Source organism: Pituophis catenifer, unplaced genomic scaffold (assembly GCF_029215685.1).
Source record: "Pituophis catenifer annectens isolate HBS135680 unplaced genomic scaffold, rPitCat1.0.hap2 SCAF_6, whole genome shotgun sequence".
NCBI classification, from domain to species: Eukaryota; Metazoa; Chordata; class Lepidosauria; order Squamata; family Colubridae; genus Pituophis; species Pituophis catenifer.
Genome location: NW_027256886.1, coordinates 71,145,570 through 71,170,026, shown reverse-complemented (window position 1 = coordinate 71,170,026; position 24,457 = coordinate 71,145,570). Strand labels below are relative to the sequence as shown.

Below are 24,457 nucleotides of genomic sequence, written 5' to 3'. Positions count from 1 at the left end.
TTCCATCGATAGATATAGATATAGAAGCCCACCAAATTATAAAGAAAATAGAGGGGGCAGAGACAATTCGAAAGATAGGAAATCTGGTTCACTAAACGGACTAAACAAACAAGACAACACTAACATACAACAAACAAAAAACAATAATTGGCTCATTGATTCTGGAGCAACCAATCACACCACAAACAATAGAAATATATTGTCTTCCTTTGTAGAAGATAAGTTTGTAATCAAAGTAGCTAATCAAGAGAAGGTCCAAGTGATAGGTAGAGGGAATGTAACCCTACCTGGTTTAGGAAAAATAGAGGGGGTATTACTAATACCTGAAATACCTCATAACATACTGAGTGCCATAAAGCTTAGCAGAGATTCAGACACTAACATTGTGTTCTCAAAGGGGAATGCAACATTAAAAAAGAATGGAATAGATATAGGTACAGTAATAATCAAAGGAGGCCTACCTTATTTAATGACAAAAGAAGAATGGTTACACAACATTGATTCAAATATGGAAGATAGCATTGAGATAGATAATGGTAACAATAGTAACAGTGACAATGATGAGTGTGAAGTAACTCATAATCACAAAGATACACACAATGAAAAAAAACCTAAAATAGGTAAGCCAATTCACGATGAGTGTGCTCATGTTTTACATAGGAAGTTAGGACATGCCAGTTTCCCTGTAGTACAAAAGATGACTGAACACGCAGAAGGTGTAAAAATAAAAAGTTGTGAAAACTATTTGGAATGCTCAGTGTGTAAGTCTACAAAACTAAAAACTAGTCCCAGACCTAGAAAATCAACAAGATCAACCAACAAAATTTTTGATTTGGTACACATGGACCTAGTTGGTCCGCTTACACCATCAATTACCTACAAAAAACGTTACTTTCTAACCATTGTTGATGATTATAGTCGTTATGGATTTGTTTACACATTAAAACATAAAGATGAAACATTTCAGAAATTCAAAGAGTTCTACAAACGTGTAGAAACACAGCACAACATTAAAATAAAGCAAATCATGACAGATAGGGGATGTGAATTCATGTCTAAAGAATTCTCCCAATGGCTAAAGGACAGAGGAATGTTACATTACACATCTAGCCCTTTTTCCGCGTTTCAGAACGGAGTGGCAGAGAGAAAGAACTCGACATTACAAACCATGATTAGATGCACATTAGAAGATGCTGGCTTGGGCAAACAATTCTAGTCAGAAGCACTACAATATTCTAATTACACAAAAAATAGAACTTGGTCCAGCATTGTAAATAAGACACCGTATGAAGTGATGTATAATAGGAAACCAAAATTAGCACACATGCACATATTTGGAGTCACTGCAGACGTACACATACCTAAACAATTAAGAAGAAAAGGAGAAAATGTGTCTAGAAGACTTAGATTTATGGGATATGAGACAGGTACAAAAGGATACAGATTCATTGATAATAATAACAAATTTATAGTTTCCAGAACAGCTGTGTTCCATGAACAGGCCAACTGGTCTAAAATACATCTTAATGAAATATTCCCAAACAACAACACAGATACAAAAACCCAAGAGAAAAGGACTATAGAAAAGCAAAATGACAACAAACATAGAAACAAAACCAAAACATGGACAAACAGTCAACACAAAATAAAGACAGACACATTAACAAAAAAGGAAGCAAGATATTTGCATGACAATAATAGTCAACCTGAAAAAACAATTAGAAATACCAGAAATCAAATGCCAAATAAATACAAGGATTATATAATGCATATGAATGGAGAATCAACAACACCTAATACATATGAGGAAGTGTTAAAACTTCCTCCTAAAGAAAAGGAAAAATGGGAATCAGCAATGACTAAAGAGATGGATAGTTTACGAGGACTAAATGTATTTACACCTGCAATTGCGCCAAAAGACAAAACTATCATTGGCACTAGGTGGATATATAAAATAAAAAATCTAGAGGGAGGCAATACTCTATATAAGGCCAGATTAGTTGCACAAGGTTATGCACAGAAATATCCCGAAGATTACACTGACACATACTCTCCCACTGTGAGAACTGAGAGTGTCAAAACAGCTCTAGTGGTAGCATCAGCACTCAATCTCGATGTATTCCAATACGACATACAGACTGCGTATTTACACGCAGAATTAGACAAGGAAATATATGTAAGAGCACCTTACAGTCAATATACAAACAAAAATGAGACTTGGTTATTAAACAAAAGTTTATACGGTTTAAAACAATCTGGTAAACGATGGTATGATTGTTTAGTAAAAGTACTTAAAACTATGGATTTCAGTGCCACTACTGCTGATAACTGTTTATTTGTTAAAAAGGGTGATGATTCCATAGAGTTTGTATTGATATATGTGGATGACATTTTGTACATAGGTAAACATAAAGAAAAAAGAGAAACATTTGTAACAAAGCTAAATGAACATTTTTCACTGAAATCTTTGGGCAAAGTAAACAAGTATCTTGGCGTTCAAATTAGTAAAACTAGAAGAGGATTCAAGCTTTCTCAGAGAGATAAGATCACAGAACTCTTGAACAAATGTAATCTAAGCGATGCTAAACCCTGTGACACTCCTATGCAGACTGATTTTTTAAGGAATGCAGATGAATCATCCCCTGAGTTCAAAGATAACACATTCTATAGATCAGTCATAGGTTCCCTTCTCTACATTTCCAATTGGACCAGACCTGATATCGCTTTGTCCCTCAATTTATTGTCCAGACATGTCAGCAAACCAACAATGTACCATTGGGAAGCAGTCAAAAGAATTTTAAGATATTTAAAGAATACCTTAGATTTTTGTTTGATATTAGAGCCTAATAATGTCAAGGAGCCAAACCTCACATGCTACGCAGATGCGGATTGGGCTGGAGACACTTCATGCAGAAAAAGCACATCTGGCTATGTATTTCTTCTTAACGGTTGTCCAGTTTACTGGTACACTGGCAAACAAGACTTAGTGGCTACTTCTACAACAGAAGCAGAATATGTTTGTCTATCCAAAGCAGCAAATAACCTTGTATGGTTTAATGACTTAATTTCTGATATTTGGAAAAAACCCACCTTGCCTTTCATTATGCATGAAGACAACAAAGCAGCTATCGAAATATCTAGATCTGACGCCATTGGACAAAGATCCAGGCATATAGATATAAAATTTAAACATGTGAGACAGTTATCTCAGGACGGATTTATTAAAGCAGTGCATTGTGAAACATCCGAACAATTGGCTGATATATTAACGAAACCTTTGCCATCTAAACAACATAAATACCTGACTTCTAAGTTATATGTTTTGTATTGTTCTGAATCTGAATGTAACTGGTGTAGTATATCGAATCGGCATTTAGAGGGGGATTTGTCACAAGTAAATGCCTTATTCTCCATTATGTAAATAGTACATGAACGGGATATCAGGGGTTAATTTATTCTCCACTTCTTAATGTATTCATACTTCACCACTCCCATATTCAGCTCCACCCATTGTACATATATAAGGAGCTGCACACATCCATTCCTTGCTTCTATCTGTGAATATTCAGTGTATATAGAATGCCTCATGTAAATAAAGAGAGATATATTTGAACTCTTAATTCTTAAATGATTTATTGAGTCTGATCCTGAAAATTTAGTAACAGCGCATGTGTGCATATGTGAATGCACGCGTGTGTGCCCAAACCCCCAAAATGCAATGTGTGCATGGCACTTGTGCATGTGCCCTGCCTCCCACGCATGCACGTATGTCCCCTGCACGTGCCCTACTCTCCAGCACAGGAGTGAAATGCTCCCGGTTTGAACCAGATCACGCGATCCGGTAGTGATTGTGGCAGGTGGTTCGGCAATCCAGTAGCGATGATGGAGTGAAGCTCCGCCCACCCACCTGGGTGTCATTACTTCCTGGTTCTAACCAGGAAGTAATGTGTTCTTTACCTTCTGCGCATGCACGGCGTGTGCACTTCTGAACCAGTAAGGAAGGTAAGTAGATTTCACCCCTGCCCCTGCTCATGCACGGCAGAGACCCAAAGACCAGCTGGCTGGCGGGAGGCGCGTGCACATGTGTGGCGGAGCTGAACTGGAGCAACGGCTCACATGCCCACAGAGAGGATGTTGCGTGGCACCTCTGGCACGTGTGCCATATGTTCGCCATCACAGACATAGAGCATTTCCACACAGCAGTCTAAATTGCTTGTCTTCCAGGCTATTAAGCCAACTTCAGAGCATGGATTGTTGTGTTTTGACAATGGGATCATCTGTATTAAGACCAATACAGAACAGTGATTGGTAAGAAGAAATTGGTAAGAAGAATTGCACAGGTAAGAAGGAATTTTTTCTTCTTACATGTGCAAGGAAGTCTATCATGAATGGATGGCCTTTGTGTATCCTGGTGTGTGGCCTTTCTTTTTAGGGATTGAGTCTGTTGCATGCATCACCTTGTTTGCCTTCACTCATAGATATCCTCCCTCTGTCTTCCTGCACTGTGCTATCTTAACCTTATGTGATTTCTTGATTTTTTCCCCATTTTATTTAACATTGTAATATTGCCGTCTTGATGAACTGAACCTGATAAACCGCTATTTTTTTAAAAAAAAAGTATTTACAGAGGTAGTCCTCATTTAGTGACTGCCTTCGACCACAACCATTCAATTTTGACAGTGATTAAAAAGGTAACTTAGCAACAATAGCAATAGCACTTAGACTTATATACCGCTTCACAGTGCTTTACAGCCCTCTCTAAGCGGTTTACAAAGTCAGCATATTGTCCCCAACAATATGGGTCCTCATTTTACCAACCTCGGAAGGATGGAAGGCTGAGTCAACCTTGAGCCTGGTGAGATTTGAACTGTCAAACTGCTGGTAGCAGTCAGTCAGCAGAAGCAGCCTGCAGTACTGCATTCTAACCACTGCACCACCGCAGCTCAACAAGTGCTCATATTTACTACTGATGCAGCATTTTGCCTCTTCTCAGTCACCTCTTTGCCATAACAGCACATAGGCATTATTCTGTGCCTGACCAGGTTTTTAATTTTCCTCTCCTACCTCGCAGAACAGAAAGGTTGCCTAAACAAGCTGTCTTTTTTTTTTAGCTGCTTTTCTCTGCCTTTCAACACTTCCCTAAAAAGTGCTAAAGCTCAGGACTTTAACAAGCTCAGGTCTGTGACCTTAATTAGTTGATTAGAAGGTTATGCAGCTGCTGCCTGAAACTGACCAGACCGTAATCAATTTCACACTAAAGGCTTTTGCCTTCTAAGCTGCTCATGGCTCATAACAAGTTTGCTAGGCAAGCAGCTTTGCTATTTCATTGTTTTTTTTAATGTGTGTGGCTGTTTACTCTCTTGTAATCCCTTCCTCTCCAATGAATATAAGTACAAACTTTAATTCCCTTCTTGCTGATTATCTCAGCTCCAGAATGAAACATTCCCAAGCCTGAGGGGAGTGGGGAAAAATGGGCTATTACATTTGCCCTTTTACTTAGCTTCCTCCTGAGTTCTGGAATTCTCTCCTGCTATTTAGGTTCACTCATCTGTTTAGCATCACATCTTATTGATGCTATAAAGCAAATGAAAGCTGAAGTAAAATTGGAAACATTATCACCATCGTGACTTTCATTTAGCAACTGTTTCACTAAAAAAACCTGAGTTGCTTGTCTCACTTGCATCGGGTAAACAAGAACGATCAGTTATTTTGCATTTTTGAAATTTTAAATTTTAAAACAATCGAGAAAAGGAGAAGAAATATAAACAACCTGGCAGCCCAGGAGAAAATACTGTAGCTACACAGAATAGCAGTTAGCCAAGGCAACAGGACATTGCAAGCAATGCAGCTAATCATAGCTGGGGCTATATTAGAATGGAATTCTTGAAAGGATTCACTCTGAAGGTCTCAAAGCAGCTGGACCAGAAAGCATTACTTTTGAATCATAGCTAGAAGGAAAAAAAAACCCCAAGGCCTACTTTTTCTGTGGGCTAGGAAGTATATGGAGAAATATGATGTTATCCATCTCTGCTCTTCAGAAGAGATCGGTAACCTGGAGATTAGCTAAACAAGATATACAAGTAAAGCCATATCAGAAATATGTGGGTGAACCCATATCAAATACTTGTGGGCATTGCAGCATAGGGTCCAAATTAAAAATGTGCCTTTCCTGATTAAAATTTAATTACATAGTTAATTATCACAAATGGGAGGGAGGTCTCATTTCAGGAAATGCTGCCAAGTTCTAAATATAAATACCGTGTTTCCCTAAAAATAAGACCTATCCCAAAAATAAGCCCTATCTTGATTTTTACATGTGCACGCAATATAAACCCTACCCCCAAAATAAGCCCTAGCTAAGACCTTGCCCACTCCATTGTACCTGGTTGCACAAGAAGGGGCGAGGTGCACAAGTAAAAATCAAGTTAGGGTGGGGATGTGGGGTAGAGCTGCCCCAAGTGCCCCGCATCCACTTTTTTTTTTTTTAATTTGATTTATATGCCGCCCTTCTCCGAAGACTCAGGGCAGCTTACAATGTGCTCAGCAATAGCCTTCATCCTTTTGTATATTTATACAAAGTCAGCTTATTGCCCCCACAACTGGGTCCTCAATTTACCTACCTTAGAAAGGATGGAAGGCTGAGTCAACCTTGAGCCTTGGTGAGATTCGAACCCTGCAGTAATTGCAGGCAGCTGGTTTTAATAACCAGCTTAATAACAGGGTGCCTTAAACCCCTGTACTACCAAGGCTCTGACCTTAGGACAGTTGCAGCAAGGCCTCCCACACCCCGACATCTGCCTCACCTGGCTGGCCCATTTCTTCTGCAGCCACTTGCCACTGCTTGTGCACTTCGCCCCTGGCCTCCCTTTCACTGTCAGAGGCCTTCAGGAAAGGCCTCTGCAGCTGAGAAATGAGCTCCAGATTGACATGTGCAGCGCCCCCCCCCCCAACCTCCATTTCACCATCAGAAGCAGTGGTGGGATTCAAATAATTTAACAACCGGTTCTCTACCCCAATGACCAGCTGCGTAGGCATGGCTCAGTGGGCATGTGACTGTGTGGGCATGCCCAACTCAACATCACTCACATTGATGGGTGCTTCGCCTTAGCTGTTACAATGTAATAAGGGTTAACCAGAGAGGCAGTTTCTGTAAGCAGGGCAATAAAGATTAGGCTAGAATCAGCACCAGAATGTTTCCCTCCTGCCTTCCTTACAGGATTAGCCCTGTAAAGTGGGAAAAAATAAAATAAGATTTCTTCCAACAACTGGTTCTCCGAACTGCTTAGAAAGTTAACAACCGGTTCTCCCAAATAGAACTGGCTGAATCCCACCACTGATCAGAAGCCTTCCTTTTCCTTGCTGGGCAAGTTTGTCGCGAGGTGAAACAGTGGAAGACACCCCCGAAAAATAAGATCTAATGCCTCTTTTGGAGGGGAAAAAAAATATAAGACCAGGTTGCAGATTTTGATGCCAAGAGATCTTTGGCTGCTCTCTGAACTTGGTTGTTTTCTTGCAGACATTTCATTGCCAAACTAGGTAATATCATCAGTGCTAGTCAAATGTTTTTTTATTGATTTTTAGACACCCCTTCCCTCCTGCAGACATCGCTGGTTACTGTGCTGGATTAGAAATAATATATAACAGTAAGATGAGTAAGTGTAATAATGATCATCGTGTTGTCAGTATACAAGCAAAGGACTCTGGACTCTTTTTGTAAATGTTAAAAAGAAATGATGAGGACAGAATTGTTTGTTTCTTCTGTAATTCCTTCTGTTTTGTCTGGTGCATCTCAGCTGCTTGTTCCGCTTAACCTCTGCCTTAACTCTTTTCATGGTCTTGAACAACCACCCCAGGTGATCTTTCTGTCCAGGCAGGAATAGATGACAAGTGTTAGAAAGACCTGAGTTTGTTCTTTGGCTATGCCAAAGGAAGCCAATAGGTGAAACTAATGCTGTTGTCCTTTCTGCTCTTGTATGGTTCAGATTATAACTCCAGTGAGAAATTACTTGTCAACCTGGGGCTCACATCACAGCCGTCTGCTTTGTGTTTGCCAGTAGGATGAAATATATGTATGCCACATCAAAATCTTATCTCCAGCTTTCATATGTAGAAGGAATAGGTTATCAAACTGGCATTTTAGCTGAAGGACAAAAACTGGCTCTGAGCACTAAAAGAAATGTTCAAAATATAAAAGGAATGAAAGGAAGGCATTTTTTTTTTCCAAAAAGCTGACACATGGACTTAAAGTTCAGAAGTGTAATAGCAAGATGGTTAGCTAAAGGACAGCCTTAAAATGTTTAAGGAAGTGACAGGAGAATTACGTGCCTTTGGGATTAATACCAGAAGGAATAAGAAACTGAAACTAACTCTTGTGATAGATAAATGCTCTCTGAATGCATTTAAGGCCATGCTCCAACATGGTAAAGTAAATCAGAACCAAAGTAGATGCTGCACTGAATATTCATTTGAAATTATAGAGTATCACCTCCATCCCCAATTTTCTTGAAGGCTGCAGTCAGTGAAAAAGATTATTTTCAAACTTTTCCCAGCCACATTTCAAGCTTTATATCCAAAGAGCTTGAATTATAAACGAAAAGGTGTAGAGCAGATGTGTCCAACCTGTAGTCCATGGGCTGAATTCAGCCTTAAACAGTTAATAATGTGGCCCCACAAGATAATAAAAATATAAAAAAATTAAGGAAATTTGTTATTTATGTCAATTAACTATATTATGTATTTTATATGCAGCCCAAGTTAATTTCTCTTCACTCAAAAGTGGCCCAGGCAAGCCAAAGGTATAGAGATTCAATCAAATATAATCCCTTTAATTTGAATTGCAAAAAAAGGGGGCAGGCCTCTTTTGTCACTTTCTCTCTCACACTCTCCCCTCCTCCTCCCATGCACCCAGACATTCAACTATTGTACATAGTAGGCCAGGGGTGTCAAACTCAAGGCCCGCCCACAATATGGTTGGATCTGGCCTGCAGGGCCATCCTGGTCTACCCAATGCAAAGAAGAAAGATCAGGCCAGTGTGGCTTCGGCCCAGTCTACCCAATGCAAAGAGGAAACATGCCAGCAGTTTGGGGAGTGGCATCAAGGTGGCCATGCCACCCAGTTGGCCACACCCATCCAGTCAGCCATGCCTGGCCGGTCGCCCGAGGTCAACCACAGCCCTGATGCAGCCCTCAATGAAATTGAGTTTGACACCCCTGTTCTATGCCAATGTTTCCCAACCTTAGCAAAGTTAAGATGTTTGGACTGTCATGCCCAGCACTCTGAGAATTGAAGTCCACACATATTAAAATTGCTGAGGTTGAGAAACACAGTATTATGCTATGGAATCCTTGTTGGTTTCTGTGGTTGCTTGTTTGCTTGCAAATATTATGTTACCTGACTAGGTAACATCATCTGTGTGATGATGATGTTGCAATTACATTTTTACCTATCTGGGGAATGAAATATCTGCAAACAAACAAACAACCTCAGAAACCAACAAGGATCCTCCGTTAAACCTTATGCTGCATGTGTGAGTCTGTCTGTCTGTCTGTCTGTCTGTCTGTCTGTCTGTCTATCTATCTATCTATCTATCTATCTATCTATCTATCTATCTATCTATTTATCTATCTATCTATCTATCTCAATCATCTTGATATCATGCTATCCAAATGAACCATGCTCATATTGCTTACACAACACATGGAATCTCAATGGCAGACTGTGGGCCAATCAGTTTTTTAGCCTGGGAAATCAACCTGCAAGAATTACTCTAAAACAATAAAACAAAGATTCAAAAATGTTGTTTCTTTTTTCTTTTTTTATTTGATTTATATGCCGCCCTTCTCCGGAGACTCAGGGAGGCTTACAATGTGCTCAGCAATAGCCTTCATCCTTTTGTATATTTATACAAAGTCAGCTTATTGCCCCCACAACTGGGTCCTCAATTTACCTACCTTAGAAAGGATGGAAGGCTGAGTCAACCTTGAACCTTGGCAAGATTCAAACCTGCAGTAATTGCAGGCAGCTGGTCTTAATAACCAGCTTAATAACAGGGTGCCTTAGACCACTGTACTACCAAGGCTCTTTTAATTGAAATGACACATTTCAGCTGAAGAGAATATGTCTTTGGGCAAAGTTTAATAAGAGCTGTTAATTTGCAGTTTACAATACTTTGTGCATCAAATAACTAGAAAGAATAAGCATCAGAGGTGAAATCCAGCAAGTTCTGACAGGTTCTGGAGAACCGGTAGCAGAAACTTTGAGCAGTTCAGAGAACTGGCAGTGGAAATTTTGAGTAGTTCAGAGAACCGGCAAATACCACCTCTGGCTGGCCCCAGAGTGGGATGGGAATGGAGATATTGCAATATCCTTCCCCCAGGAGTGGGGAGGGAATGGGGATTTTGCAGTATCCTTCCTCTGGAGTGCGGTGGGAATGGAGATTTTGCAGTAGCCTTCCCCTGCTACGCCCACCAAGCCACGCCCACAGAACCGGTAGTAAAAAAAAATTGATTTCACCACTGATAAGCATGCACCAATCTAAATGAAATTATAATCCAGGGAAGGGAGCAGTTTGTTGATGCTTCAGTTCCCTCATATGTTTGATCTCAAACCTCTTAGTTCAGGGTCAGACACTGGGCCACGGCATGCCAGAAACTGGGCCATGCAAATAAGCGAAGCCCATTTTCAGGATGTAGGTCATACGCGAAACAATGTCCCCTCCAGTCCGCGGCAAAATCTCTCTCCACGGAACCAGTCTTTGGTGCCCAAAGGTTGAGGGCCACTATCTTAGTTCATACTTCAGTGAATAAGGTTCTCTTGCTGGGTCTATTGAATAAATGCTATTACTCCTTGTGTTTGTTTTCTGTCTTTAATACATATGGCTTTGATGTGGCCATTTCTGTTGTTGTTGTTGTTTTAATGTTAAGTTATTGATGATATTGACTGTATTTTAAGCAGGCAAACTCATCACAGGTCAGTGTAGCATATGGTAATGATCAATTTGATGTTGTCTTTCTCAGAATTGTATTTCACTTACAGATGCGCCTTCCCTGCTTTCTGTTTCAGGCACAATCTTGGTAGACAGCATGTTGATCAAAGGAACAGCAGGAGGACCTGATCCCACTATTGAACTCACATTAAAGGATAACACAGACTACTGGGTCATTTTAGATCCTATCAACCAGAGACTTTATCTCAACAGCACTGGACGAGTTCTGGACAGAGATGTAAGTTGATTTCTCCATCACTCATGAACATGATTCTTCTTTTATATTAAACTTCTAGTTCAGGATTTATTTATTTTTTAAGTGAGTAATGCAAATGGGAAATGCACATTTCTGTTTTTTATTTACTATGAAAGAAATTCCAATGAGCTCTTCTAAATATGTTAAATTGTAGCCATAGTAGGTGTCCCAAGCAGTGGGTGTAAGTAAGCATTCTATCAAGAAGATTTATATATTCTTGGTCATATTCAAATTGGTATAATTTTTATCAAACGGCATAAATGACTTGAGTCATGCAATGGACTAGGCCTTAAACTTTCATTACAAATGACACATGAGTGTCGGAACTCATTCCAAATCACAAATAAGCAAACTGACTCTTACTTGTGCATTTAATTAATATACTAAGAATTGGGTAACCATATTGATGCAAGCTGTGTACCGTATTTTTCGGACTATAAGACACACTGGTGTATAAGACGCACCAAGATTTCGAAGAGGTAAGCAGAAAAACATTTTTTTTGCCCTCCCCGGCCCCCAGGAGCACTCTGCAGGCCTCTCAAACCCTCTGTGTGTCCCATTTTTTCCCTCCCCAGCCCACAGGAGCACTCAGTAGGCCTCCCAAAGCCTCTGTTTGCCCTGTTTTTGAGAAAAATGGGCCCATTTTTCGCAAAAATGGGATGTGCGGGGGCTTCGGGAGGCCAAAAATGGCTGTATTTGGTGTATAAGACGCACCAACATTTCCACCTTCTTTTAGGGGGAAAAAACTGTGTCTTATACTTTGAAAAGTATGGTATGAGTTTTTTTTTTTAGTTTTATCATTTGAGCTTTTATATTAAAAAAAATGTGTTTTAAAATGTTTTTAAATTTTATATGCTATGTTTTATCCTGGCTGTACACCGCCCTGAGTCCCGCAGGAGAAGGGCGATATAGAAATATAATAAATAAATAAATAAATAAATAAATAAATAAATAAATAAATAAATAAATAAATAAATAAAAATAAAAGCAAGTAAGCTAATGATTTCAGTTTAGTAAGCTAAAAGCAAATATTTAAGGGGCCATTTTTGCCTTAATGGTTGGATTTCAAAGCATTGAAATAAGGGTAGAGCAACCTTCAAAGGCCTGTTTATATCCTGTCAGAGCTCCACTCAAATCCCCATTTGGATACTGGCAGAGTATTAAAAAGGCACACTACAACAAGATTCCGGAATGGAATCATAATGTAAATGTTAAAGGGACAACTTAGTTCTTGAGAAAGTTAGCAACTGTTCTGGTATATATTAGGAGAAAAGTTCATGATCAATCATAAAACGCTTTTAGGGCAGTTGTTAAAAGTTTTGCTCTGGCCCTATAACATCTCTGTTCCTTAAATTCCTTAAATTTTTAAGAGCACCCAATTCATCAGCTGTTAATATTCTGAGTATCTGCATTTAATAATATCAACAGTAATAATAGAGTTAAGAAAGACAGAGTACATATTAAGAGTGGTGGGAAGACCATAGAGATAAAATTACTATGATGGAATATGTAATTGAATGAGAAGTAGAAGGGAATGTTGGTTATAGCGCCACAACTTCCAAGGAAAGAGACAACATACTCCAGAGAATGGCCCATAGCAAGAAACTGCATGTCCAGAACTGGATAGTAGTAAGAGGAAAAGGTTCAAGATAGCCACACTCTAGAATGTTCCTAGATATACTGTATTTATTGGGTTAGAAGGTTATAACTTTAGTCCAGCAAGATTCTGCCTATTAGGTACAAGCAAATAAAGATCTGGACTCCAGTGGAACTCACTGTCATTTCTGGGGCTTGAGCAGGGGTGAAATGCTCCCAGTTCGGACCGGATCACCCGATCTGACAGTGATGGCAGCGGGTGGTTCAGAGAACCGGTAGCAAAAATCCCTGCACCCCCCCTCCCATGCCCAGCTGAGCCGCGAGATCATCAGAGGCTGTTTTTTTAACTTTTAAAAGCATTTTTTCTACAACCTCTTTGGCCGAAAAAATACTTTTAAAAGTAAAAAAAAAACAGCCTCCGATGATCGCGCAGCTCAGCTGGGATCGTCAGAGGCTTCTAAAAGCATTTTTTTCTGCAACCTCTTCGGCCGAAGAGGTGGTAGAAACAAAAATGCCTTTAAAAGCCTCTGGCGATTCCAGCTGAGTTGCCTGATTGTCAGAGGCTTCTAAAAGCATTTTTTTTCTGCAACCTCTTCAGCTGAAGAGGTTGTAGAAAAAATGCTTTTAAAAGTAAAAAGAAAAAAAAAAGTTGGCCACGCCCACTCAGTCACATTACCCCCCCCCACCAAGTCACGTAGTAACAAATTTTAGATTTCACCCCTGGGCTTGAGCCTGACATCTGCTGAGGTTGTTGCTTCTGTTAGAAGTGATACTGTTTTCTGGACTGATTGACATATTTCCAGCAGTGTTGCTCATGTATCTATCGTAGTATGATATATGTGAAGACTTACCCTATGCTTAATTGGTTTCTCACCTCGAAATAATGAAAACTATGAATTCAGTTTCCACCACTTGTGACTGAAAGAGGCTCTAGTAGAAAGAGAGTGAATTGAGAATATATGTGGTTCCAGGGCACTATTCCCCCACCACCACCAGTCTAAGATATAAAAATAAAGTAACCTGATTATAAATGATATAAATGTGATGCACCTTTGAAGAATGGTTGTTTTATGAGTGAACAATAGTTTCCAAATATAGGATGTCATCTGTATCTAATTTTTGTTAACAGCCTGTAATACAACTTTTTAGAATTATTTGATTGCCTACTTGCATTTATGAGTATAAATGCAAGGAGCCAGTATATTGTGAGTTCTGTGTAGCTGTAATAATATTATCGATGTCATAAATTCATGATATAAAAAGTAAATCTAACAAGTATAAGGCAATAGCAATTTTACTAAGGGGAAAAAAAAAGAATTATGTCTATTATGTCCACTATCTATTCAAGCATATTATTCTTAGGTAATTTTCATTTCATTAGGTAGCCAGGATTAATCCTGGACCTTGAATCTGTTGTACAACAAATGAAGAAGTTCCCAAGAATACAAGGTTGATCAATATTACATTGTTGTTTGTATGATATAAAGAAACTCATTTAGAAATTGAGTTGAAATGTGAAAACATAAATCTTCCCATAAGCTTGAAAGCAAGCATTATTTGTATTAAACAATTTTAACAGCATCCAACTCATTAGCTATTAATATTTAATACAATTTAATACAATTTAATAAAATTAGCAGTAGTAGGGGAGTTAAGAAGGTTATGGTACATATTAAGAATGGTGGGAAGACTCAAACAACAAAACAGAAAAATAAGAATAGTTGTTGCTGTATCCCAGAAGCTTAAAGAAAAAAGAACAGCTGTCGATTTCTCATTTGCCTTATAAATGAAATAATAATTTTGTTTTTGTTTACCACACCTTGCTTGATTGCAATTTGGTTGAGCTGCTGATGGCCAAATAAATTTGCTTGGATGAGGGGTAATCTTGCCACAGACGGCTAATTAGCGGTAGCTCTTATAAGAGATGTGTTTACAAATCATAAACTCACACAGAATAAATTGTACTGGAGGTGGTTCTGTGAAATGTTTGTAAAAATTGCTTGTAGTACAAATGTTCAGCCTCATCAGTGCCTTTTACTCATATTATTTTTATGAGTTTCCATGGGAAATGTTTACCTACATGCCTGGTATGCATGTTGCACCATTGCAATGACATCTCTTTAGCTGTTTCTGGACTTTACAAAACAGAATTAGTCGATACTAGTGTAATACAGGGCCTTGAGTTATGACCATTTGTTCAGCAACTATTTAAAGTTACAGTAGTTCTGAATGAATGTACTTATGTCCAGTCCCAGGAGTTAACAGCCATTGCAGCAACCCTGCAGTCATGTGATCGATGTCAGCACTCCAAACTACATTCGTTCCAGTGCTGACATAAGGAAGAGAAGAGGGGGCAGCTGGCAAGAGGACGCTTGACTTTTCACCTACTTATTTTCCCTGAAGATAATATCCCCTAGGAGATGGGATGGGAGGGGGGACATTCCTGGGAGCTGAAGTAGTAGATATGGGGAGAGTGATTTGGAAGATGGCCAATGAGACACAGAGAATTGGGGAACGGAAAGGGAAGGTTTGGTGTCAGGAAGTCAGTGTTGGCTATGATATAATCGGGGACAGATTGTCGTGCTTAATAAATGAAAGATTTCATCAAAGATTATTTGTTTGGAAATGCAATTTTATTTGAGACGACACTGAAACCTGACAATCAAAATGTGAGGACTTGGCAGGTTCCCTACACTTACAACCACAGAGGCACTTCAACTCCCCCTCCCACTATAATGGTATGTTATTATTATTATTATTTATGCAATTTATATGCCGCCCTATCTCCGAGGACTCAGGGCGGCTCACAACAGTAAAAATGCATAATTCCTCATTAAAAGCAATATAAAATTAAAATTCTAATTTAAAACAATTTAAAATTCATTAACCCCCCCCCCTCAGTCCAGGCTGCGGAAGAACCAGGTCTTCAAATCGCGGAGGAACGAGCGAAGGTCAGGGGCCATCCGGAGCTCCAAAGGAAGTTGATTCCAGAGGGTGGGTGCGCCCACAGAGAAAGCTCTCCCCCTGGGGTTCACCAGCCGACACTGTCTGACCAATGGCACCCTGAGGAGGCCCTGTCTGTGGGAACGCACCGGGCAATTGGGGATTATTGCTGGCTGCAGGGGGTCTGACAAATGTGAGAAAGACCTTTGGAGTCTGGATAAAGAGACACTGACTGATGATAAAAGACAATATAGTCCATGATAGTGGGCAGGGCAGGAGGCTTAGAAGAGGCCCTCTTTAGTTTCTAGACCTGTAAAAGAGAAGTGGGATTGTACTTTCTATCTTGCAAAAAGTCTATCAGTGGAACATTACAATAAAGTAGAATTACTCATCTGATTGTATTACCTATATGGTTTGTCCTGCAATTGTAACATATACTTAATCCCTTCATTTCTGCCCTTTTGGCCCCCTATACCCAGGGCCCCTGCCACTCTACATTTTGCTATCCTCACCTGACTTTACTGTCCTCTTGCTCCCACTGCTAACCAAGCATTCCTGGCCTGGCCCCTTGCCATGTTGTTGACTACATGAGCCTTCCCCCCCCACTTCCAAGGTCACCCTTGGTCAGCATCTACCTTGTGAAGGACCAGGCCAACTATCCCTCTAATATTGGCAGACAAGTACAAATCTTCCTGGAAAATGGTGATCTGAAAATTTCTGTGGTTTGTCCAGTGATGCCATCTTAACCTTAGAGTCAGATCAGACTAGATTAGGGGGGTAAAACTCCAGACCCGTGGGCCAGATCCAGCCCACAGGGTGCTTAGATCTAGGCCATGAAGTCACCCTGGAAACAACAAAGGCACAATGCAGGGCAGCAGGAACCTCAGAATGCAGGGTAACAAAGGTACTAAGACTGAGGTTTTTTGCTGTAGTGCTGGTCTGGTCTGGACCAGGTTTGGGTTGCTAGGGCTGCTGAGGTATTGCTGAGGTACTCAGAAGCACCCAGAATCCTTAAGTAGCAAGTCGCTCCAGAACTACGAAGTTCTGGGACTGCTTGCTGCCTATAGGAAAGGAGACAGAGATGGGATTGAATATATGTTGCGGAGATACATGTAGTTACTTCTGAGTAGTTCTTTATTTGTTGTTTGCCTATAGACAGAACTCTTGTCAGACTAAAACAACTGTCTGCATAACTACTAGATATGGGTGTCAAACTCGCGGCCCACAGGCCAGATGTGTCACGCCTGGCCACACCCACGTCCAGTGTAGCGAAGAGGGAAAAAATGTGATATGTCACGTGACGACTCAGTGATGATGCAAGTCTGACACCCCTGTACTAGATATATTTTGTGAACTGCTGGTGGAGGAGGCTTCTTTTCTCTCTTCCTACATACCAGGAAATTCCAAGCTCCACTGTCTCTTTGCTTTCTGGGAAAGAGGCCATCATTCCTGCAATTCTAGATTACATTTCCCCACAGAATCTTTATATAAACTCTGAGCAGGTGTTTTGCAGCCTCAAGGCAGTGATGAGAATAACCAAATTTCCATTGATTCAAAAAGGCAGAAAGAAAAAAAAAAGCCTAGAATTTAAACTCTGGAGCAGACAATATTTTCTTCCTGTATAGGAAGAATTTTCTGGATGCATAATTGTAGATGGCTCAATTCTTATTGGCAGGAAAGCAGCGGCTTTGGGCTTGTCGTGTCTTTGAATTCCTGCTGTAACCCAGTTTCATAATGTGATAAAGTGTCTGTATAATTGAGATTTTTTTTTAATGTGCCTGGCAAAAACACTCTGATGACAATGCCCATATGTTTTCATATCGTGTTTCTTCCCTTTCTGCCAACTTCACAAACAATGTCTCCCTGTGTAATGCTATGGTGATACTTCAGCTCATAAATGCTTGTTCTTTTGTTTTTGTCTGAAAAAAAAAAAACCCTCTAGGACATTTCAAAATACATTAAAAAAAACCCTAGTATTTTATTACACTTAGGGAATGAACAGATATATTCAAGAGTTTCTCCGTCTGACAGCGTAATCTGTACAATTCTATTCTCTCCAGAAAAGCAGCCACGTTGTATATTTGTACACCATAACCAAAGGAACTACTAAGCAATTCAAAAGGTTTTCTGCCCTCTGGCCACGCCTGCAGCTTCTGTCTTCTGTTCAATCATATTCCTTATTTCATTACCTTTCGTTGGGTTTCGGGCCCCCAGGACATATATTGTATTTTTCAGTGATCCGATGAAGCCCTGAAGCATCTAGGTTTTGAAGCAAAGCTCCATCCCGCTGATTTTTTATTTTATTTTATTAATCTATTTTTAAAAGAACTTTACTGAATGTTTTCAGAAGACAAGCTTTTAAAATCTTCACTATTCATCTTTATTTCAAGAGCAAACCCGCACATTTCAATTTGACTTGAACATTATGTTCAGTGGCAGAGAGAAATTAAAACCAAATGCACTATAAGAGAATGTGCTTTCTTATGGAATGGTAATTCAATAAATAACGGGAAAGCGAGAATAACATAAATGTAAAAATTTTAAGGAAGAGATTCAAAATAATCAGGATAAGTCTGATTAAGCCAATAAATCCCAATTTCACTCTTTAGAAACTTAGTCAGCCTAAACATCTAAGAATGAGATATTTGGATTCAAGAATTATCTCAATGAAATGTAGTGTATCATGTGGAAGCAACAAACAGGTTATTATTTTTATTCATTCATTCATTCAACAAATGCATATGGATGCTCATTTATCACTAGAACTCTAGACAGTAAACAGAATAATAAAAACAACAACAATAAAAGTCAATTAAAAGAATCACATTGAGGCAGTATAGGAAATAGCTTACAAATATATCTCATACACTCAACACTGGGCTCCTTTAAAAGTCCCTGGGTGAAAAGTCACATCTACAACAGCCTTCTGCAAGGCCAACAAAGTTAGAAGAATTTAAATCTTGGGGGGAAGGAGGAGGGAGAGTGCCACAAATGCCATAACATGAAAGGCACACTTTCAAGGTCCCACTGAGTGATATGCTTCACCAAGGAGGCCTTAGTATGCCCTCTCTATTAGCTCTAGCAAGACGGGCAGAAAACATACAGTAGTGGCCAAAATTGTGGAAACCTTTTGGGAAAAGTGTATTTTTGAGGTTTGATGGCTAATAATACCACTTGTTTTTGGAGTTTCAAGATAATCATATTCCACTGCTGGAATGGCCTGGGAATATCCCAGACCTTAACCCAATTGAAAATCTATGGAGCCAATTAAAGAAACTTCAGTCGCAACCCAACAATAAAACCCAATTAACAGAAGCAATCATTCAATCTTAGTTTCACATTATAACAGCTGCAGAACTAAAAGACTTGGTTCACTCCATGGGAAGACATTGTAAGGCCATAATTCATGCTAAAGATTGCCCAACTAAGTATTAACTGACATGGTGATAATTTTTGTGTATCTCATTTTTTCTATGGTGATAATTTTTGTATATCTCGTTTTTTCTATGTGTTTCACTTTTCTTCTTTATACTATAATTGCTATTCTAATAACAAATCCTTCATAAGAGTTATTGCATTACATTCTTGATTAAATTATCTTTCCATTGATATATAATTTTATGTGTTCTACTCCAAAAAAAAAGTGGTGTTATTAGCTAGTTTTAGAAAATACACTTTTCCCAAAAGGTTTCCACAATTTTGGCTACTACTGTAGATCTGTGGTGGGTTGCCCCCGGTTTGGACCGGTTCTATAGAACCGGTAGTAAAACTAGAGAGAGGCTTTGCCCACCAACCCCGACATCATCAGAACACTTCTGCACATGCCCCATTGTGAATCAGTAGTAAAGGTAAGTAGAACCCACCCCTGCTGTAGATGCTCCCACAATCCTATGTAGGGCTTTAAAAGAGACAGAACCAGTACCTTCAAGTGCATTTGGAAGTCTTCTTGCAACTCAGTAAAAGTATAGCTTTTATGACTGAAACGGGGGCCATTTAACTTGCTATTTTTTCATACCACAAACAACCTTCTAAAATTTTTTCATACCACAAACAACCTTCTAAAATTACCATTTTTGTGACCTTAGAAACCCTGCCTTCAGAAACTGGGAAAATTTTCAGATTAAGTAAGTGCTCTACTACCAATCTATTTTTCGTAATGCTTTATGGAAAACTGTGTTAAGTGCCATCGTTTGAATGCAATTTCATATAGCTGTGTTCCAGAATAAATATTATTGTCCTGGAAAGGAATACAAAAGAAAAAACCAAAGGATCAGAGATAGAAAGATCTATGTTGAAGATTTAGGGATTTTTTTTTTTTAAATGAAGTTGAGATGGGATATGATGAAGCTTTGTAAAATAATGGGCATTGTAGAAAGAATAGAGAGAAAATGTTTCATTCTGGTATTGAATTAGAAATTGAGGTGTGGTAGGTCAGGGCTGTTTAAATGATGTTTCTTTTCATGCAAAGCAATACATTCTATAATACATTCGTAATAGTGTGATGGAAAGTGGTACAAATGAAGGAACTTGACTCTATAAAGAAAGGATATCTATAAGAAACTTTACATTAAAATTTAGTATCAGTTGTTGCTGAGCAATTAGCATGTTTGTTTTTCTACTTTCCTGATAGTACTCCCAGATGTATCACAGCAGGCACTACTGAGTAAACAAATCTGGATTTGATTCATCTTCGTTTTTATCTATTGGGTCTTTTGTGCTTTTCTTATACTGTTTCTGTCAGTAGATATGTAATCAGATTAATTAAAAGTTCTCTAGGAATAACATTGTAATTATTTTAATTTATAATACAAATTATTATAAATAATGGAAGAAAAACCTTTAGATTGAAATCTATCTTGGTTTGAATTTGTGATGCTACAGTTGTCAATGTCGCGACAACCATGACCTGGATGACTCAGAATCTCCATATACAATTGTCAATGTTGACAAAAACTCTTAATCTTTATGAATTCATCATAAAGCTATAACTGTAATTGCTATTTCTTTCTGTCTCAACAAACCTGAAAATAAAATTAAAAACTTACTTGAGTGCACAGATTTATAATCCTGGCTGACTGTTGAATCACAGTTAACATGAAATAGGAAATGGGTCTCTTCCCAAAGCAAAAAGCTTATACATTATTTTAGCTACACAGACAGAGAAGAGGCAATGACCTAATTCACACATTTTGCTAAATTGTGATGCTTCTTTGTTATAAACCAAGAGAGGAGATAATTTTAAACATTACTAGAAAATTACAAAATCCAAAACTTCTCAGCTAAAAAAAGAATAGGTAAACTGCCATCCCTGGCACTGACTCAGCCTTGTAATGCTTCCTAGTCTATTTAGTTGGGAATTTCTTCATTTTTCTATCAGCCATGATAAAAAACAGAAAGGAAAAGGGGTTGGAATTTCCTGCCTAAACATAGATTTTAATAAATTAGTTCCCACTCCTGAAATGCAAGAGGCAGTTGTGCAACCAAGCAGTCTTTCATGCAGGGATGTTTTTAATGAGGAATGCCACAAAATATTTGGCTATAAAAAGAGTTTGCTCAGAAATATAGAGAAACAAGAAAAGGCAACAACCACAGGATTCCAAATGCTCTGTAAGCGGCCTTTATTAAAGCATGAGGAAGTTGAATATAGGCAAAAGTCCACCAAGCACTAACTATCCTTTCTGCACAAATCAGAGATGGTATTCAGCAGGTTCTGACCAGTTCTGGAGAACCGGTAGTGGAAATTTTGAGTAGTTTGGAGAACCAGTAAATACCACCTCTGACTGACCCTGCCCCCATCTATTCTCTGCCTCCTGAGTCCCAGCTGATCAGGAGGAAATGGGGATTTTACAGTATCCTTCCCCTGGAGTGGGGTGGGAATGGGGATTTTACAGTATCCTTCCCCTGCCATGCCCACCAAGCCACACCCACCAAGCCACACCCACAGAATCCCACCACTGGCACAAATGCCTGTGATAGCATGATTTTCCCACCAGTATCGGATACAAACCTCCAATGAATTTCACAGCTGCCTAGAAAATAGCTCAACAACACAGTAAAAAAAATTATATGGCTAAGGAGCGTGAATGCTCATTTCAGACTAAATGAATACCAGCACACCATAGATAATCACAAGGAGCAACTGGAACAAATCATGACCCCAAAACTCACAAAAATGCTGATAACCACCATCAAGAGTACCTGTGCAAGACAAGCTGGAGAAAGGAAAACTAAACTGTAAATCAAATCGGTCAGCTTAAACCCTAAAATATCCTTCAGAAAGGTATTGGAGAAGATGGCAGGTCTCAACTATAACATAGACAATGCTAATCAGTTAGAATTTTTGCAGCATTTAAAACTACTGGGTATGCGACAGAGACTGAAACATAAGGCAAACAATCGTACCACAGACCAAAAGAACACAGAAAAGGCACCAATGATGTTACCTAGGTGGGTAATGAAACATCTGCAAGACAACAATCAAGCTCAGGTTACAACAAGGACTCCATACTTCAACCCTGAGCTATATATATATTCTATTCTATTGGAATGAATGGGAATCGTCTTCTATGGAGGTGCTGGATTTTTGTCATCATGACTACTTGGATTTAAATCTTGGAAGTGTGCTAGTTCTATATCAGTGTTTCTCAACCTTGGCCACTGGACGATATGTGGACTTCAACTCCCAGCTCTGCTAGCTGGGGAATTCTGGGAGTTGATGTCCACACATTGTCCAGCGGCCAAAGTTGAGAAACACTGTTCTATATCGTTATCTCTATAAAAATTTGGAAGGATGAATAATAACTTTATGACTTTTAGGTGTTATTTCAATGTAGGCATTTTGCTTGGGGGACTTGTCAGTTTTTCTTCGTCACCTTCTTTGCCCTCAACTCCCAAGAGAACGCTATCTCACTTTCTTTCAAAACCTGGAATCTATCTTCCTTTGGCAACTGCAAGATGTTGGGCTCATTTGCTCTCTCTTTGCCAGTTTTCTCTGTGATGCTGCTGTACTAATAACTGACTTTAGATCTCTGAAACTATATTTATATTTTATGTTTTACATTCATATATTGTATATGTCATATACATCGTATACATATGTTGTATACTTTGAACATTGCCGTATATGATCTGGGGATGGATTTTTCTTTTGGGAGTTATTGTATGTTTTAATGTAACAGTTTGAGTTGTGTGACCTAATGTCAATAGATAAATTACAAATCCGTGCCAATGTTGTACAGCAATTTTGCTAACCAGCTGCAGTATTGGAATTTTGACTGGTTTCCAAGCTGTAGCAAAAATGAAAATCAATGGCTTTAACTTATAGATTCTAAAGTTTTTTTAGGCCATCTTATGTCACTTTTATTATCAGATTTGTCCTCCAACACAACCAAAATTCACCTTAAAAAAAATGAATCCCTTTATTTGATGGTTCATAGTCTGGATGACTACACTATATTTTGGGCAAAAACACCCATTTTTCCTCCCCAAATAATACGCAGAAATAGTTCACTTGATATTTTCAGCATCTCATTTAGAAGTCTTCTGACTTCTGGAACAAAGTGATTGAAGAACTGTTCCTGAAAAAAAAAAGTGTTGACATAGACCATATCGTTTGTGAATCCATGCTGGCAGTTGATGCATAATGCCTTTTAACACATTCTGAATAATGTGACTTGCCAACAGTGACTGACATTAATCTATGCAATGGGATGGCATTTGCACAAAGTAACAATGTGATCCATTTATATCCTGTTGATTTTTTTACATCTAAATGCCGGAATGTTCTTGAGAACCTAATGTTCGAAGAAACCAGTCTCTTTTGCATTGTAAATTTTGACAGTAGAATGCCTTCATCATTGATGAGTTTGTTTAAGCTTTTCCTATAAGGCAGTATCTCTTCCCTTGCTCCTCCATAGTCAAAGGTTTATTGACAAAGTGTTTGTTAATGATTGCACTCCATTTATAAAATTACCAAAGCCATCCATCATTAGCTTTAAAACTTATTTTCACATGGTCAGTCTATTTTTGTGCACTTTTACACTCTAATGCTTAACATAAGAGCCGAGGTGGCGCAGTGGTTAGAATGCAGTACTGCAGCTACTTCAGCTGACTGCTAGTTCAGCGGATCAAATCTCACCAGCTCAAGGTTGACTCAGCCTTCCATCCTTCCGAGGTGGGTAAAATGAGGACCCAGATTGTTGGGGGAAATATGCTATTTAGTATACTGTCTGTGGTGTAAGCTGCCCAGAGTCCTCGGAGAGTGGGCGGCATAGAAATATGACAAATAAATAAATAAATAAATAAATAAATAAATAAATAAATAAATAAATAAATAAATATTTCTGCACTCTTCCATTGAGTGTTTCACCTGGATCCATTTTTTTTTTCCTTCTGACAATCTCAGCTTTTTATCTGGTAACATTTCTCTCATAAAGAAACCTACCTTTTGTTAAGTTTTACAAAAAAACTGTTTGTTCCTTAGCACAGCGGTCCCGAGCCTTTGTGGCTTGGCAGTCCGGCTGGGAGGGAGGTGAAAGGGGAACCAGGCCATATGAGTGGTGGGCTGACGCATGCATGTGCATCTCCACTCATGCAAGAGAAAACAAAAATCTTTTGCAAAGGGATGGAAGGCCTGAAGCAGTGCAAGATATCTACCCCATTTTATCTGTTTGCAAAA

At 38.9% G+C, this 24,457-nt stretch overlaps 1 protein-coding gene across 1 annotated transcript in view; it reads left to right on the top strand.

The window, feature by feature from the left end:
* The window catches only part of PCDH15 (protocadherin related 15), a 403,619-nt gene that overhangs the window by 77,158 nt on the left and 302,004 nt on the right, over positions 1-24,457 (top strand). Inside the window, exon 4 of the mRNA XM_070946499.1 lies at positions 11,063-11,223. Coding sequence (XP_070802600.1) covers positions 11,063-11,223 — 161 coding nt within the window. The remainder of the gene's footprint in view (positions 1-11,062; positions 11,224-24,457) is intronic.